The sequence below is a fragment of the Palaemon carinicauda genome, chromosome 3 (assembly GCF_036898095.1).
Source record: "Palaemon carinicauda isolate YSFRI2023 chromosome 3, ASM3689809v2, whole genome shotgun sequence".
In the NCBI taxonomy this organism is placed as follows: Eukaryota; Metazoa; Arthropoda; class Malacostraca; order Decapoda; family Palaemonidae; genus Palaemon; species Palaemon carinicauda.
In genome coordinates, this window is record NC_090727.1 from 13813410 (window position 1) to 13832276 (window position 18867).

The 18867-nt window shown below is 39.9% G+C and overlaps 2 protein-coding genes across 3 annotated transcripts in view; one reads left to right on the forward strand and one right to left on the reverse strand.

The window, feature by feature from the left end:
- Nucleotides 1-1485, reverse strand: part of LOC137638204 (uncharacterized) — a 986676-nt gene extending 985191 nt beyond the window's left edge. For both annotated transcript variants that reach the window (XR_011043881.1, XM_068370286.1), the window contains exon 1: nucleotides 1363-1485. The gene's annotated coding sequence lies outside the window, so the exon portion shown is untranslated. The remainder of the gene's footprint in view (nucleotides 1-1362) is intronic.
- Nucleotides 1486-8100: 6615 nt separating this feature from the next.
- On the forward strand, nucleotides 8101-9354 carry LOC137630757 (uncharacterized). Its single transcript, XM_068362353.1, has one exon. It carries the CDS (start codon nucleotides 8101-8103, stop codon nucleotides 9313-9315), a length of 1215 nt encoding a protein of 404 aa, XP_068218454.1. The 3' UTR covers nucleotides 9316-9354.
- The last annotated feature ends 9513 nt before the right edge of the window (nucleotides 9355-18867 follow it).

Genomic DNA, 18867 nt, shown 5'->3' on the forward strand with positions numbered 1-18867 from the left:
ATTAACTAATTATCATTAATTATTATCATCAATTACTAATTAATATTACTAATTATTATTAACTACTAATCATCATTATTAATTTCTAGTTAGTATTAAATGATTTCTAATCACTAATTATTATTAATTACTAATTATTGTTATTAACTATTTTTATTAATATTTTCATTATTATTTATTATAATTTATTATCGTTATCAATTTAATAATAATAATGATTAATATTAATTACTAATTTATTATTATTATTATTTACTAATTATCATTATTAATTGTTACATTGATTACTAATTAACGTTACTAATTATTATAATTATCATTAACTACCAATTATAATTATTAATTGTTAATTATCATTATTAATTACTATGGTAAATTTTTTTTAGTGAGGCATATTTCCACCAACTCACAGCGGTGCCCTTTTAGCTCTGAAAAGTTTCCTGATCGCTGATTGGTTGGACAAGATAATTCTAACCAATCGGCGATTAGGATAAGTTTCAGAGCTAAAAGGGCACCCTGCGAGTTGGTGCAAATCTGCCTCACTAAAAAAAAATTGACTGTAGTTATTAAATTATTTGTAATTACTAATTATTTATTATCATTAATTGCAAATTATTAATTAACCTTTATTTTTATTATTTTCATTATTATTTATTATAATTTATAATTATTATCACTATTATTATCATAAGTATTTTGTTATTTAGTATTATAATGATCATTATGATAATTATTATGATTATGATTATCCTATTATCATTAGTAATACTTTTATTATTTAGTATTATGATTATGATTATTATTATTATAACTATTACTATTACAGTATTGTTACTATTAAAATACTATTATTATTAATATCATTATTTAGTCATTTGCCGTACAATTAAATATTCCAAACGAAACTTGAAAGCGTTTACCAAATTAACAAAACAATAAAAAAAGGGATAAATTTTCAAGGAATCCTTTTTAAAGGATATAATTACTGAACCTACTGAAACTACTTCTTCAGCCCCTGTCCACTTTGCACTTGTCCTAACAACACTAAACATGGGAAAAAAAACTTTTCTCCCTAACCTAACCTAACCAAGTGCATCATGTGTTTGCCCTGAGGGACAGGTGGGCTAACATTAATAAAACCTTTTTCTTATTTCAAAACTCACGAAGGCCAGAATACAAAGTTAAACTGAAAGACAGAGGAACAAAACCAATTAAATTAAGAGGTTATAAGTGTAATTATTCTATAGTCTAAAATCATTTTCAGTAACTTCGAAGGCTATCGTAAGAAAGCCTACATCACATATACATTCATTATAGTTTCAACACATTTTACCAAGACAAATATATCCCAAAACTACTCACCAATGAATGAATGAAGTCTCGTAGATCAATGCATTACTACACAAAAACGCGTTAAAATCATCGCAAACTTAATATAAATAAAACTTTTGAAACGTCTGAAGAAGTAGTTTAAGAACGTTCACTCTGACTATTTGTTTTGGATGACGTCACTGGACAAGGATTCTAAAGGAGGAGTAAGCCAAGGATTATCAAGTGTGACATCAGCGCCATCTATTGGTATCATCAGTCTTTTTTTATTAGTATAAAGGGAAATAGCATGAGACCGAGGAGAACTCAACCTATACCCACCCTAAACCAAACCCCAGCCACTCCAACCCTACCCAACACCCCCCCCCCCCCCTCACACTCTCTCTCTCTCTCTCTCTCTCTCTCTCTCTCTCTCTCTCTCTCTCTCTCTCTCTCTCTCTCTCTCTCTCTCTCTCTCTCAATAAAAGCAACGTTCCTCCCCAACACCATGAAAGCTTCCAGTCACTTTCCCTTGATGTGTTTTAGTCACCTTCGTCTCCCATCTGACATCAAAATGACCCCAAGTGATGTCCACATTGATTGTTTACATTATATCTCTTCCTCCTCCTCCTCCTCCCCCACCTCTTCTTCTTCTTCTATTAATTTGAAGGTTGTAATCGTTATGTGGTTGAGCTAAGTAAATGATCATATATATATATATATATATATATATATATATATATATATATATATATATATATATATATATATATATATATATATATATATATATCATCGGAGTAGGTGGCAGCAGCCAGTATCTTACATTTCTCAAAAAAGGACAGGGAAATAGGTAGTTCTAGATATCCATTTATTGAAAATCCCGACGTTTCGTGATCGTCATTATCACATATTCCAGGGCTGCAAATAGAAAGTAAATATATAACATTAAGAAACAGTAATATACAAATATATATATAAAGTGAAAATTGGTAAAAAAAAAAAAAAATTAAAAATTCAAGTAAAAATATTCATAAAACAGAAGTGGAACCAACCTCGCATTAGCGCAAATAGAAACTGAATGGCATTTGCAACTACAGAACAAAACAAAGAAACCTATGACAAGTACAATTGAATGGAGGAAGCTTGGGTGTTTAACGATGGAACCAGTGTTTTAATCAAAATTGACTCCAGAATCGGCAAGTCGTGGGAATTAGATACTTGCCCTATAATGCTAAAATCTTTATTGTCTATATTTATATGCAAATTTTAGTATGATTGCGAATATTTGAATGTTCTGGGTTGGATATTCTGCAACCTGTTCGAAAACTAACACCTCTATGAGAGTCAATTCTGATCTTCAACAACCTCTTGGTAGATCCTACGTAGGTCCCAGAGTTACACTTTGGGCAAATATATTGATAAACTACACCAGAGGACATCAAAGGGCTCAATCGATCCTTAAAATAAAAAATCGAGCCAACTGTGAGAGGATTCTTAGGAATTAAGTTTACTACAACAGCTGGAAAATGTTGTTGTATGATTTTAGTACACTTTTGTCTAAAGGAATCATCATGAATAAAAGGAAAGCTCGCATAAAATTTGAGTTTGGCTACTGTTGTTACTTTTTGAGTCTGAGCCAATTTATTATTTAATAATTTGTTAAGATGCTTAAAAAATGATTTAGTCGGGAAACAGTTTTTCTTAAAATAATCACTTAAATAAAGTACTTCTGTATGAAACATTCCCAACTAGAAGTAAGTAGGAATGCTCTGTGGAGAAGAGTAAAAATAGAGTTTAATTTAAAATTATAAAAACAAGAGCTATAAAAATTCGATCCTAATCCAGTAAAAGTCTTTTTTCTAAAAACTGTGGTATTAAAACCTTCTCTCTTTCTAGATACTAACACATCCAAAAATGTAATTTATTTCCTTCCTCCTTTTCTATTGTGAACCTTATATTATTGTGCTGTGAATTAGCAAAATCCACGAGGAAACGATTGATATTATTTAAAAAAAAATTATTTCTAGAACCTAATGCCACTTTTAATTCTTTTAATAGCACGTTTTTTAAGAAACTTTTGGAATTGGCGGTGCTGGACACCGCCTTTGTTTTTAATTGCAAGTTGTATAAACAAGTGGATAGTATGGCTATGGGTTCCCCTCTGGAACCCACTTTTGCTAACATTTTTATGTGCTCCCTGGAGGAGACCATGCTCAAAAATTGCCTTTGAGGTACCATCCACTGTTTTATGTCAGATATGTTGATGACACCTTCGCTTTATTCAGAAATGAATTCTGTGCTGACTCCTTCGTGAAAGGGTTTATGTATTATGATCAGCAAAGCTGTGGTAGTCAAGCCCAAACATACTAGGTGGATTGCAGTGAACGATCAGATGAAAATCTCTCACCATCACCAAACCACACTGGCCAGTATAGTGATGGAAACAGGCCAAAAACCCCAGTCTGAGGCCTTTTTCCTGCAGTGGACTACAAACGGCTGCGTTTATTGTTGTGTTTATACATATAATGTATTGTATGTAGGTACACATGTCTATAGTGTATACACACACACACACACACACACACACACACACATATATATATATATATATATATATATATATATATATATATATATATATATATATATATATATATATATATGTGTGTGTGTGTGTGTGTGTGTGTGTGTGTGTGTAGGCTATATATACTGATATATGTAAGAATATATATATATATATATATATATATATATATAGATATATATATATATATATATATATATATATATATATATATATATATATATATATTATGTACAGTATATATATGCATGTATTTTGAATATGTATATATGCCTATTTATTTACAACTGAATATATTTGTATAATAAAAAACAAGTGATTGGCTATATATATATATATATATATATATATATATATATATATATATATATATATATATATCATGCATATGCATAGCAAAGGTATATATAGTATAATTCAATCAGTGTCCGTATAAGAGCATATTTTTAAAGTCCGGTGTAGTATATACAAACCCCGCCCCCTCTCCCGTCATCCGTGGCCAGGCTCCGCCCCTTTACGTTATACCAGCTACAGCTGTATAAATAACCTTTTAAAAACACGCTTGTAGCTATTTGAACGAAGCCTGCCTTATAAAAAAATAATGTAAATATATATAATATGTTAATTCCATTGAATTTTCTCCCTTTCTAGGGTACGCTGCACAAAATTAACATGGTATAATAAATCTAGTTGAATGGTAACACTGTAAGTTCCGCCAATTTTTGTTCATAATTCCACATATGAAAGTCGAGAAAATTAATTGAAATGCATACCAATTTCACGTCACATTTGGCTAAAATATGTCTATATATACTTTTATGTTGTATGGTTTATTTTGTAAATACTAATAAAACAAGATAATCTATTAGCATTACGTTTAAAATATATTCATTTATCACAACACCCGTTTTTAATACCAGAACATGGACGGCATTTTCAGAGGCCACCTTTCGTTCAAACAACATGGAGAGTGTACTTGAATTGAACAGCTTTTCTTTAACTAGTGATATTATGGTATAGGAGTGATTGTGTAAGTGACTTTCAGGACAAATGTGAGGTGTAGAGAAGACTTTTTTCAACGGTGGACAGATTTGTGTTTTGCCTGTAGAATCGTTATGTGCTTCTTCAACACATACTCTGTGGGGCAGAAGAAATGATTTCGCCAAACTCTGAAGAATTATTTCACCATGGATTCCAACACAAATGCGTCAAGAAGACATATATATATATACTGGGTAAGCATCAACTATTCATAAGAAAAACTATTTTAATTAAATTAGGGAACTTTCTTCAAGACTTTCCTTGAAATACCCTTAGTAATGCGTAAATATAGATAAATGTTGATACCATTCTAGAACTGCGGGGTGTCTGCCGTTTATGGGGACAGGGATATCTTTCTTATTACTAGCCAAATCGTATTTCATTATGGGGTTGATGTTCTTTACAATTTTCTAACATTCCATAATATGATGTTAATTTATCGTTTTGACTAATTACACAATTTACCTTTACCACGGCAATATTTTCTAAGTTCAGCATGGTCCGTACGCAAGTCACGGGTAGCTCCTGCAGGCTCCACTGCGGGGTGTCTGCCGTTTATGGGGACAGGGATATCTTTCTTATTACTAGCCAAATATAAACGGCAGACACCCCGCAGTGGAGCCTCTGCCGTTTATGGGGACAGCCCTTTGACCGGCCGAAAATCGAGGTAAAAAAGTCCGAAATCGGCTCTTTTTTACGGGAATGATTTGTTAAATAATGTAGATTGACGGGACAGTATTAAATTGTAAAACCGAATGTTTCTTGAAATCGAGTAAAAAAAAAGTCCGAAATCGGCTCTTTTTACGGGAATGATTACATGACGTGTCCTTAAAAACTACAAACTTAACGAAGGGGTAAATATGTAGATTGACGGGACAGTATTAAATTGTAAAACCAGTATTAAATTGTAAAACCGAAGGTTTCTTAGACTGGGATGACACGGGCTCTATCTATCGGGAAAGTTGGAAACTAAGTAGGAAAATCTGCTCTTTTTCGCGGGAATGATCACGGAATGAAATATTAAATTCACTGGTTTTGTAAATGCTTGTCCCAACAATCTACATACTAGGAACCCTCTGGTCATGGATGTCGGAAATGTGCGAGAAAAATGGACAACTAACCCAAAATTCCCCTCCTAACCTGACCTACAAGCCATGTCCTTACCTTCATCGTCAACTAAACGGGGGGGCTGACGCCCCCCTGCGACCCCCCAAACACTGTTGCTAACATACAAACCCCACAAACCAAACCTAACCAATCCTAGTAGTTCCCAGGTCACTACCCCTACCCGGGGGCAAGCCCCCGGACCCCCTTCGTAAGTCTCTCTCCTACAGAAAAGAAGTTCCATGTCCTTACCTTCATCGTGAACTAAACGGGGGGGCTGACGCCCCCCTGCGACCCCCCAAACACTGTTGCTAACATACAAACTCCACAAACCAAACCTAACCAATCCTAGTAGTTCCCAGGTCACTACCCCTACCCGGGGGCAAGCCCCCGGACCCCCTTCGTAAGTCTCTCTCCTACAGAAAAGAAGCTTTGGGCAGCACTCAAAATTATATCTTATCCACATGATCATATTATAGGTTACTCAGGCTTACCTTAAATTTCGTAGTCGCTAAAACCACATCAGGGCCACATCACCTGTTTTACACTTTTTACATGTACCTCTAAAATCCCTTAAGAGGCCTTCTCGAAATAAATAGTGAAAGAATTCGGGGGTAACACGAGTGAAATCACGTAGATGTATATATCTGAGGGTCTTAATTGCATCAATCTGATCAATACGGGAGATAAACTCGAAAATATCACTCACAGAGAAACTATACGGAACAGGTCTATCCATCACGGCGGTTAGAGTTGGAAAGGGTTGGCTGTAGGTCAATCTCGGGTCATGGGGGGGATTAAAAATTTGAAATCACGCGGCCCACGAAAGGGTTAGTTCGGTTGCTTTGTTTGACACTGGCTTTATCTGACGAAATATCTTAACTAGATGCTGGATAACCTAACCTTTGTTTGTATATAAAACAAAATAGTATTCGGCATAATTTTGGGACGATTTCGAAAGAAATAACAATCTTAACAAGAGATTAAAATGAAAATTGTTGAAATTAGCGAAAACATACGTACGAACATCGAAAACTGTTCATGCTTGCGCGACCAGCTGATATGCGAATCGAGCGCCGCCAAACGGGTGTTATTATAATCAGGCAGGAAACAATGATTGCGGGAAATTTTACGACCGAGTAAGTTGGCCGTGGCTTCAGCGTACGACGCATTGTAACGGCCTTTTTCTAACATAACATTTCATGATAAAGGGGTGTCTGCCGTTTTTGGGGACAGGGATATCTTTCTTATTACTAGCCAAATCGTATTTCATTATGGGGTTGATGTTCTTTACAATTTTCTAACATACCATAATATGATGTTATTTTATCGTTTTGAATAATAGCACAATTTACCTTTACCACGGCAATATTTTCTAAGTTCAGCATGGTCCGTACGCAAGTCACGGGTAGCTTCTGCTTAGTTTCCAACTTTCCCGATAGATAGAGCCCGTGTCATCCCAGTCTAAGAAACGTTCGGTTTTACAATTTAATACTGTCCCGTCAATCTACATATTTACCCCTTAGTTAAGTATGTAGTTTTTAAGGACACGTCATGTATAGTGACATTTGATACTGCTGGGATATTTATCATGAAATGTTATGTTAGAAAAAGGCCGTTACAATGCGTCATACGCTGAAGCCACGGCCAACTTACTCGGTCGTAAAACTTCCTGCAATCATTGTTTCCTGCCTGATTATAATAACACCCGTTTGGCGGCGCTCGATTCGCATATCAGCTGGTCGCGCAAGCATGAACAGTTTTCGATGTTCGTACGTATGTTTTCGCTAATTTCAACAATTTTCATTTTAATCTCTTGTTAAGATTGTTATTTCTTTCGAAATCGTCCCAAAATTATGCCGAATACTATTTTGTTTTATATACAAACAAAGGTTAGGTTATCCAGCATCTAGTTAAGATATTTCGTCAGATAAAGCCAGTGTCAAACAAAGCAACCGAACTAACCCTTTCGTGGGCCGCGTGATTTCAAATTTTTAATCCCCCCCCCTCATGACCCGAGATTGACCTACAGCCGACCCTTTCCAACTCTAACCGCCGTGATGGATAGACCTGTTCCGTATAGTTTCTCTATGAGTGATGTTTTCGAGTTTATCTCCCGTATTGATCAGATTGATGCAATTAAGACTCTCAGATATATACATCTACGTGATTTCACTCGTGTTACCCCCGAATTCATTCACTATTTATTTCGAGAAGGCCTCTTAGGGGATTTTAGAGGTACATGTAAAAAGTGTAAAAAAGGTGATGTGGCCCTCATGCGTGTTGGCTGCAATGTGCGCAATGGGCAATCCAATTATTTCTGGAGGTGTAGGAACCGCAAGTGTCGCCAAAAGTTCACAATGCGGCATAAATCATTCTTTGAGGGCTCACACCTCGAAGAACGTGATATCATTCTCCTCACGTGTTGTTGGGTTCTTCGTTGGCCTCAATACTGTGTTGAATTGAAGACCGAACAGCTTGGTTCTCACACTCTCGTTGACTGGTACAACTTTTGCCGAGAAGTGTGTGAACAAGTGTTGATTTTGGACAATAAGAAAATTGGTGGACCAGGGCACATTGTGGAAGTGGACGAGAGCAAGTTCGGCAAGAGGAAGTATAACATCGGGCATAAAGTCGAAGGAACCTGGGTCTTTGGGGGCATTGACCGGGAAACACGCGAGACCTTTTTCAAAGTGGTTGAGAAACGTAACGCGGAAACGTTGATCTCGGCGCTCAATGAGCACGTTCTTCCCGGGATCACTATCATTTCCAATTGCTGGAAAGGATATGGCAAAGTCAAAGACCATGATTTTAAACATTTTACTGTAAACCACAGTGTTAACTTCGCTGATCCTAATGACCCAACCGTACATACGAACACTATAGAATCGCAATGGCGGGTTCTCAAAAGGAGCTTGCTACCAAGATTCGGTACCCAGAAATCGTTGTACGAAAGCTATTTCGCGGAGTACTGTATCAGGAAGCGATATATAGAGAAGTCCGTATGTCCGTTCAGGGCATTTTTACAGCTCATCAAGCGCGTGTACCCGCTCAAAGCCAGTCCTCTCTACTTGCCGATTCCTGAATCTCCTCCCTCTAACGCTACTAACGTTCGGCCAAGTAACGTTCGTCCATCCAGCAGCCGTTCTTCAGCTAACGACGCCCGACCTTCCACTAGTCGCAAAAGTTCAAGTCCTCCTCCTAATCCTCCACCCCAGAAGAGGTTGAAGGACCAAGAACCGGAGGATTTTGGTTTTAGCGACTACGAAATTTAAGGTAAGCCTGAGTAACCTATAATATGATCATTTGGATAAGATATAATTTTGAGTGCTGCCCAAAGCTTTTTTTGTGTAGGAGAGAGACTTACGAAGGGGGTCCGGGGGCTTGCCCCTGGGTAGGGGTAGTGACCTGGGAACTACTAGGATTGGTTAGGTTTGGTTTGTGGGGTCTGTATGTTAGCAACAGTGTTTTGGGGGTCGCAGGGGGGCGTCAGCCCCCCCGTTTAGTTCACGATGAAGGTAAGGACATGGCTTGTAGGTCAGGTTAGGAGGGGAATTTTGGGTTAGTTGTCCATTTTTCTCGCACATTTCCGACATCCATGACCAGAGGGTTCCTAGTATGTAGATTGTTGGGACAAGCATTTACAAAACTAGTGAATTTAATATTTCATTCCGTGATCATTCCCGCGAAAAAGAGCAGATTTTCCTACTTAGTTTCCAACTTTCCCGATAGATAGAGCCCGTGTCATCCCAGTCTAAGAAACGTTCGGTTTTACAATTTAATACTGTCCCGTCAATCTACATATTTACCCCTTCGTTAAGTTTGTACTTTTTAAGGACACGTCATGTAATCATTCCCGTAAAAAAGAGCCGATTTCGGACTTTTTTTTACTCGATTTCAAGAAACATTCGGTTTTACAATTTAATACTGTCCCGTCAATCTACATTATTTACCAAATCATTCCCGTAAAAAAGAGCCGATTTCGGACTTTTTTTTACTCGATTTCAAGAAACATTCGGTTTTACAATTTAATACTGTCCCGTCAATCTATATTATTTACCAAATCATTCCCGTAAAAAAGAGCCGATTTCGGACTTTTTTTTACTCGATTTCAAGAAACATTCGGTTTTACAATTTAATACTGTCCTGTCAATCTACATTATTTACCAAATCATTCCCGTAAAAAAGAGCCGATTTCGGACTTTTTTTTACTCGATTTCAAGAAACATTCGGTTTTACAATTTAATACTGTCCCGTCAATCTACATTATTTACCAAATCATTCCCGTAAAAAAGAGCCAATTTCGGACTTTTTTTACTCGATTTCCGGCCGGTCAAAGGGCTGTCCCCAAAAACGGCAGAGGCTCCGTAAATTTTACCCCCCATAAAAGGAGAAACATTGAAACTTACAAAAAAAAAGTTTCAACCTTGGGGTAGTTTGTAGCGCTCTGGCCACCCCCCCCATATTTTGTTTATTATCGCTCCCACTGTTATCATGTATAGAATAAGATCGTTTGGAAATGGTCTACGGATCTTAAATATGTGCTTAAACGCACACTTTTATGTTTTTTGCCAGAAACCCTAAATTACCTGAAAATTTATATGTGGCTCGAGTTCTTACTCCGGCCACGAATCTTCTCGCTCCCGTAGTTCAAAAAACTAGCTGTAGTTGGCGTTACGATAGCGATAGCACCGCTGTAGTGGCAAATTACCGAACTAATCGCGGCCTCGGTACTTTTGAAACGACCCAATGAGACCCCACTTGACCTGCGGATTAGCCTAAGGGCATTTTTTTGCCCAATCAGAATTCAAGAATTCAAAAATCTCGATCATACCATACCTCACCCGAAGCACGCTCGTTCTTTCTAGTGCAGACACCATGTCGTCCGGTGCTACATCTCGTGTTTCTGAAGATATAATTAAGTTCGACCAAATTAACGACCCTACTTTTTTTCAAGTGTTCAGTTTCATGGCCACTAACAATTTCAGTGATTATTTGTATTTCAAAGGCCTGTTAGGTGATTTTTAAATATTTAACTTAGCCGGTGAATATATAATAGCTGCAACTCTGCGGCTCGACAGAAAACACACTCAAAAAACTCGCGAGCGATCGCTATGAAGGTTGCGGGTGTGCCCACCAGCGCCAACTGTCGGCCAGATACCACTCTTGTATGTAAACAAAACCTTCAATTCTTCTCTGTCGACGTTGACGACAAGACGTATCAATACTCGCTGTAGAACCTGGAGTTTTCTCAACATATTTGGTGAAGTACTTCATTTTGGTTTGAGCTTTCGCAGTGCAGGTGTTTTATCTTCATCTTAAATCTTGAACTCGTTTTTGGATAGATTTAATTTTTGATGACAAGAGAGAGAGTATGGACTTTCTTTGACTTTTAAATGGCCGACCCTTCCCTTAGACGGAAGTGTGTTTTAGGCTTTTAGCAATTATCTTATCACGTTATAAATTAATTATAGATTTTCCTCTATATATTTTATATCTCAACCGCCTTTATTAGGCCTCTTCGATTAGCTTTCCATTTATAATAAACATCAAAATAAATTTTAATGATTTGTTTATATGCGACCTTTCCTGAGAGTAGGCGGTCCTAACTTGGAAACCGAAGTTAAACAACGTTGAGCCCTTTTCAATCGTAAATAACTTTTACAGAGCTAATGATTTAAAACTTATTAAATGAAATATTTTTAGTAAATATTTTATGATAGTTTTTTTCTTTGAATAGTCTTCGTACTGTTTCAAAGATGAACTAACGTTTAGTTTATTTATGCTACGCAGTTTGCGCTCTATCGTTACGATAGAGAGAGAGAGTATCACGGTTTCACTTTGCAGAAAGAGTAAATCGATTCTGACATTTTGTTCTTTTTTCTTTCAAAGCTTAAATGTTTTAAAGACTATTTTAAAGGAACTTTTAATTGAAAAACCTTTCAGTTTTTTCCTTTGGTCAAATAACCTGTTTATTGACGAAAGGTAAATGGGCTCTTCTCTTCGGTGCGAAATCAAGAGAGAGAGAGAGATAGAGACGGAGAGAGAGAGAGAGGAGAGAGAACGTTCCGATCTTTATCTCGTCCCAAGCGAGTAACGTTGTTCTCGAGTTACTCTCGTCCCTAGTCTCTGTACGGGGAGAAAGGATAAAACGTTTTTAGTTTTTATTCTCGTCCCAAGGCACTGTACGGTGAGAGATTGAAAACGTAGTTTTGAATGAACTAGTGTTTAGTCTCTTCCCCAGCCACTGATTTTTTTATCTTAAAATATGTTTACTGTTTTTTGCTGGTATTAATGTGCTTACATTATACGACTGATTTCGCAATTACAACCTTTTGATGAGGGTAGAATTGCGTGCTTCAGGTAGAAATCAGTTTTATTCATACCTAATGTGAATTGTTAAAAATTCGATTTCAGTGAAATAAGTGCAAAACAGAAAATCGTAGTGATAAAGTGATATTGCGCAAAGTGTTATCAGTGTTGCGACCGAGGGTTCGTCTGTTCGTGCCTGTCGTTCGCCTAGTCCGGGACCTCTTGCAAGCTCCCAAGCCCAGGGGAGAAGTAATGTCGTACGACTTATGGGTTCGAGAGGCCTTGATCAGCGAACAGACGTTCCCTCTATGGTATCAGGTGTATCTTACCAAGATCACCCCTACCATAAGGCGAGAGAGAAGATTTTCTCCTCGTCATCCGAAGGCTTTTCGCATAAGAAACCGTGGAACAAGGTTTCGAGGCCCTTTAAGCGAAAGTCAGTCCTTTCAGGACAGGTCCAGCGTCCTGTTTTTAACTTTTAGGACAGCTCTGACCCTATGCAGTCATCGGAAGACTGCTCGCCGCCTAACAAAACCGTAACACAGACTCCGAGAGTCTTTTTGTAGGCAAGGTTTTGCGGTCACAGACGTTACCCTCGTCTCTTACCGCAACCATTCCCGTTGATCCTGAATGGGTTGTACGGCAAGACATGCAGAATAAGCTTGCCTCCCTTATGGAAGACTATTCTGCCGATAAGTCCATTGAGCCTAGCCGTTTATCTCATCGAGATCCTGGCCTTCAGCCACCCTAACGTTCCTTTGTGCGTCCTGTTGACGTTGGCGTAGCCAAGTCACGTCAGTCAGGTTGTTTAAAACCACACTCGATGCGGTCTCGTGTGGATTTTCAGCCACTTTTGGACGTTAGGCCACTTGCTGATGCTCCTGTTGACGTTCAGGACGTTCGCCAACAATCGGAGTTGACTTGTTTTGACGCTGAGCGTCAACCTCCGCATTCTAGAGTTGTTTTGACTGCTCAGTCTAGGCGGTCAAAGCAGTCTCGAGTGGACGCTGTGCGTCCTCACGCACCTGTTGTTGTTGACAGTTCACAGACTGTCAAGCAGTTACATGACGTTGCGTCCTGGTCTCACGCACCTGTTGTTGTTGACAGTTCACAGACTGTCAAGCAGTTACATGACGTTGCGTCCTGGTCCGCTACTAATGCACCAGTGCGTGTGGACTCTGCTTGTAAAGCATTGCCACCACGGTAGGTCTCTCCCTTGCTTGAGACTCGGCTATTGTCGGACAAGGTTCCTTCAGATGAGGAAGTTGCTGTTCCCCCTCCTACTGATATTCCCTTGAGGACTCTGTCAGACGGAGAGGAGCCTAAAGCTGCTTAGCCCTCTACGGACTTTAAATAAATCATGCTGATTTTTAAGGATCTTTGTCCGGATCTTTTTGTAACTGCTGCTCCTCGTTCGCCTAAACGTCAGAGCTTACAATAGGCCTAGCTACTTCGAAGCCGTTGTTTTATAAGCTAGTGCTCTCTCGCTCTTCTAAGAGAGCTTTACGTTTGCTAGGCGACTGGTTTATCACCAGGAGGAGTTTGGGGGAGACAGCCTTTGCTTTCCCTTCTTTTAAACTGGCTTATAGAGCGAGAGTCTGATATGACACGAGAGAAGTTCTCGGCTTGGGAGTTCCTGCCTCTGCCCAGATAGACTTCTCAAACCTCATAGACTCTCCCTGGCGCCTGGCCATGAGACGCTCCAAGATTTTACAGGTCGACTTCACAGCTATTTTCGAGCCTTTGAAGTTTTGCTGTACAATTATGTCATGCATAAACAAGGCTTTCAGGGATGGCTCCAATGATTTGACAGCCACGTTCTCTGCAGGAACAAGTCCCTCAGGGATGGCTCCATGATTTGGCAGCCATGTTCACTGCAGGAGTACGTAAGAGGCAAGTGCGCTCAATGTGTTCATTGTCAAGACAAACTTCACGATGAAGTCTACCAGGCTGTCTTGACAGCATTTATGGAAGGCGACTGGATGGTCTCTCTCGACCTTCAGGAGGCATACTTCCACATTCCTATACACCCGGATTCCCAACCGTTTCTGAGGTTTGTTTACAGGAATGTGGGGTACCAGTTTCGAGCCGTGCTTTGGCCTCAGTCCTGCGCCTCTCGTGTTTACGAGGCTCATGAGGAATGTGGCAAAATCCCTCCATCTATCGGGGATCCGAGCCTCCCTGTACTTGGACGACTGGCTTCTCAGAGCATCGTCCAGTCTTCGCTGTCTGCAGGATCTACATTGGACGTTGAGTCTGGCTAGGGAGTTGGGACTTTTGGTCAACCTAAAAGTCCCAACTGATCCCATCCCAGATTATTCTATATTTGGGGATGGAGATTCGCAGTCAAGGCCTGCTCGAAGTCCAACTAATGCTGAAACGAAACGTTTATTCAGTCAGGAGTTGGAACAGTCTCGTAGGGACTCTCTCATCCCTGGAGCAGTTTGTCTCACTAGGGAGACTACACCTTCTGCCTCTCCGGTTCCATCTAGCCTCTCACTGGAACTAGGACAAGACATTAGAGACGGTATCATTCCCAGTCTCCGAACCAGTAAAGGCATGCCTGAAATGGTGGGACAGCAATATCAGTCTGAGAGAGGGACTATCCCTAGCAGTCAATAACCCAAATCACGTGTTGTCCTCAGACGCGTCGGATTTGGGTTGGGGTGCGACCCTGGACGGTCGGGAATGCTCGGGTCTGTGGACCTCAAGTCAGAAGAGCATGCACATCAACGGCAAGGAGCTATTAGCAGTCCACTTGGTCTTGATGATATTAGAAAGCTTCTTCGAAACTTAGTGGTAGAGGCAACTCAGACAACACCACAACTTTGGCGTACATCTCCAAGCAAGGAGGCACACACTCCTTCACGCTGCTCGAGATCAAGGGGCCTTCTCATATGGTCAAGAATTCGAGGCATCTCCCTGTTGACGAGATTCATCCAGTGGACTTGAACGTCTTGGCAGACTGTCTCAGTCGGAGGGGTCAGGTGATACCCACGGAATGGACCCTCCACAATGACGTGGGCAAGAGTCTTTGGGCTACTTGGGGTCAACCCACCATAGACCTCTTTGCCTCCTCGTTGACCAAAAGGTTACCAATCTATTGCTCTCCAGTCCTAGATACAGAAGCAATCTACATAGACGCGTTTCTACTGGATTGGTCTTTTCTGGACTTATATGCATTCCCACCATTCAAGATAGTCAACAAGGTACTGCAGAAGTTCGCCTCTCACGAAGGGACAAGGTTGACGTTGGTTGCTACCCTCTGGCCCGCGAGAGAGTGGTGCACCGAGGTACTTCAATGGCTGGTAGACTTTCCAAGAAGTCTTCCTCTAACGGTAGATCTGTTACGTCAGCCCCACGTAAAGAATGTCCATCAAAGCCTCCCCGCTCTTCGTCTGACTTCCTTCAGACTATCGAAAGACTCTCAAGAGCTAGAGGCTTTTCGAAGGAGGCAGCCAGTGCGATTGCAAGAGCTAGGAGAGCTTCTACCATTAGAGTATACCAGTCGAAGTGGGAAGTCTTTCGAGACTGGTGCAAGTCAGCATCTGTGTCCTCGTCCAGTACCTCTGTAGCCCAAATCGCAGATTTTCTTTTACTTCTGAGAAAGGTTCACTCCCTTTCAGCTCCCACGATTAAGGGCTACAGGAGCATGTTGGCTTCGGTCTTTCGACATAGAGGCTTAGATCTTTCCAACAATAAAGATCTCCAAGATCTCCTTAAGTCTTTCGAGACCTCTAAGGAACGTCGTTTGGCAACTCCTGGATGGAACTTAGACGTGGTCCTAAGGTTCCTCATGTCAGACAGGTTTGAGCCATTACATTCAGCCTCCCTGAAGGATCTCACCCTCAAGACACTTTTCCTAGTGTGCTTGGCTTCGGCTAAAAGGGTCAATGAACTTCATGCCTTCAGTAAGAACATCGGCTTTTCTACAGAAAAAAGCCACTTGTTCACTTCAACTTGGTTTTCTGGCCAAAAATGAACTGCCTTCTCGTCCTTGGCCTAAATCTTTTGATATTCCTTGCTTATCAAAGATCGTAGGCAACGAACTGGAAAGAGTATTATGTCCTGTTAGAGCTCTTAAGTTCGATTTAGCTCGTACTAAGTCATTACGAGGGAAATCTGAGGCATTATGGTGCTCAGTTAAGAAACCTTCATTGCCTATGTCAAAGAATGCTTTGTCATATTTTATCAGATTTTTTTAATACGAGAAGCTCATTTTACTTGAATGAGAAAGACCGATGTTTGCTTAAGGTTAAGACGCACGAAGTTAGAGATATAGCAACCTCTGTGGCCTTCAAGCAAAATAAATCTCTGCAAAGTATTATGGACGTGACTTTTTGGAGAAGCAAGTCAGTGTTCGCGTCATTTTACTTAAAAGATGTCCAGACTCTTTACGAGGACTGCTACACACTGGGTCCATTCGTTGCAGCGAGTGCAGTAGTGGGTGAGGGTTCTACCACTACACTTCCCTAATTCCAATATCCTTTTAATCTGTCTCTTGAAATGTTTTTAATATTGTTTTATGGGTTGTTCGGAAGGCTAAGAAGCCTTTCGCATCCTGGTTGATTTGGCGGGTGGTCAAAGTCATTTCTTGAGAGCGCCCAGATTAGGGGTTTGATGAGGTCCTGTTGTATGGGTTGCAACCCTTGATACTTCAGCTCCTGGGAGTCTTTCAGCATCCTAAGAGGATCGCTGGGCTCCGTGAGGAAGACAGACTTACAAGGCAGAGTAATCGTCTAAGTCAACTTCCTTACCAGGTACCTATATATTTTGGTTTTGTTATATTGATAACTGTCAAATTGAAAAAACTCTTAGCTTATACGCTGTAAACATAATTAACTCTGGTCTCTACCCACCTCCTTGGGTGTGAATCAGCTATTATATATTCACCGGCTAAGTTAAATATTTAAAAATGATATTTTAATTATAAAATAAATTTTTGAATATACTTACCCGGTGAATATATAAATTAAATGACCCTCCCTTCCTCCCCAATAGAGACGCAGCGGGACGAGAAGAATTGAAGGTTTTGTTTACATACAAGAGTGGTATCTGGCCGACAGTTGGCGCTGGTGGGCACACCCGCAACCTTCATAGCGATCGCTCGCGAGTTTTTTGAGTGTGTTTTCTGTCGAGCCGCAGAGTTGCAGCTATTATATATTCACCGGGTAAGTATATTCAAAAATTTATTTTATAATTAAAATATCGTTTTTCCGGTGTGTGTTCTAGTTGCAATATCGGCGAAGTCACTAAGAAGTACGACGGCAAATCAAGAAACGGTGGAAACACGTACTTTTGGCGGTGTAATTATCACAAGTGCCGGAAAAAGATTAGTTTGAAACGAGACAGTTTTTTTTAAAACTCCCAGTTGTCGTGCCAGGATATTTTTATCCTCATCTGTGGTTTTGTTTATAAATTTTCCCAATACACCATTCGCCAGACGTATAAAAAGTTTGCCTCTCATACTCTCGTGGATTGGTACAACTTTTGCCGGGACGTGTGTTCCGATATTCTTTTGATAGACAATATAGAAGATTGGCGGTCCTGGTCACGTGGTGGAGATAGAAGAGAGCAAGTTTGGCAAACGGAAGTATAACCGGGGGAATAAGGTCAAAGGTGCTTGGGTGTTTGGAGGGATTGATCGGCAAACACGTGAGACGTTTTTCCAGGTTGTCGAGGAGCGTTCAGCTGAGACGTTGATTCCTATATTAGTAGAATTCGTCCATCCCGAAACTACTATTATTTCAGATTGTTGGAAGGCTTATAGTAATATAAAGAATCAATTTTTTCAGCATCTCACAGTTAATCATAGCATTCACTTTGTGAGGCCGGACGATCGCAGTGTACACACTAACTCTATAGAAACGCAGTGGCACGTTTTGAAAAGGATTGTCATACCTGCTTTCGGCACACGGAAACACATGTATGACAGTTATTTTTCAAATTACTGTGTTCGCAAGCGATATCTAGAGGGATCAGAGTGTAAACTGAAGGCATTCTTGAAATTAATCAATCGTGTTTACCCTCTCAAAACTTGCCAAACCCCATCAACAACGGCCGCTACACACACTTCTCCTGGACCATCCATATCTCCCGGTCCATCCCGCCCATCAAAAGTCAGAAAGAAGATCGTCAGCGCGCCTCCCGAAGATTCGGAATTCAGCGATTACGAATATTAATCATGTAAGTACACATGGATTTCAGTATATAACTATGTGGTTAATGTTATTGTTGTGTAAGGGGGGGGGGGGGTCCGGGGGGGCGCAGCCCCCCTGGGTAAGGACACGGCTTTTAGCATAGGCTAGGTGGGTTTTTTAAGTTAGCTTCTCCCGTCGTACTCGTAGGTAAGGATACGGCTTTTAGCATAGGTTAGGTGGGTTTTTTAAGTTAGCTTCTCCCGCCAAAATCGTTTTTAGAACGACGGCCACAGTTCAGGATATTCCCGTTTTCTACGAACTCGATTTTAGAACGGCGGCCACAGTCCACCCCTCTTTATAATATTCCCATTTTCT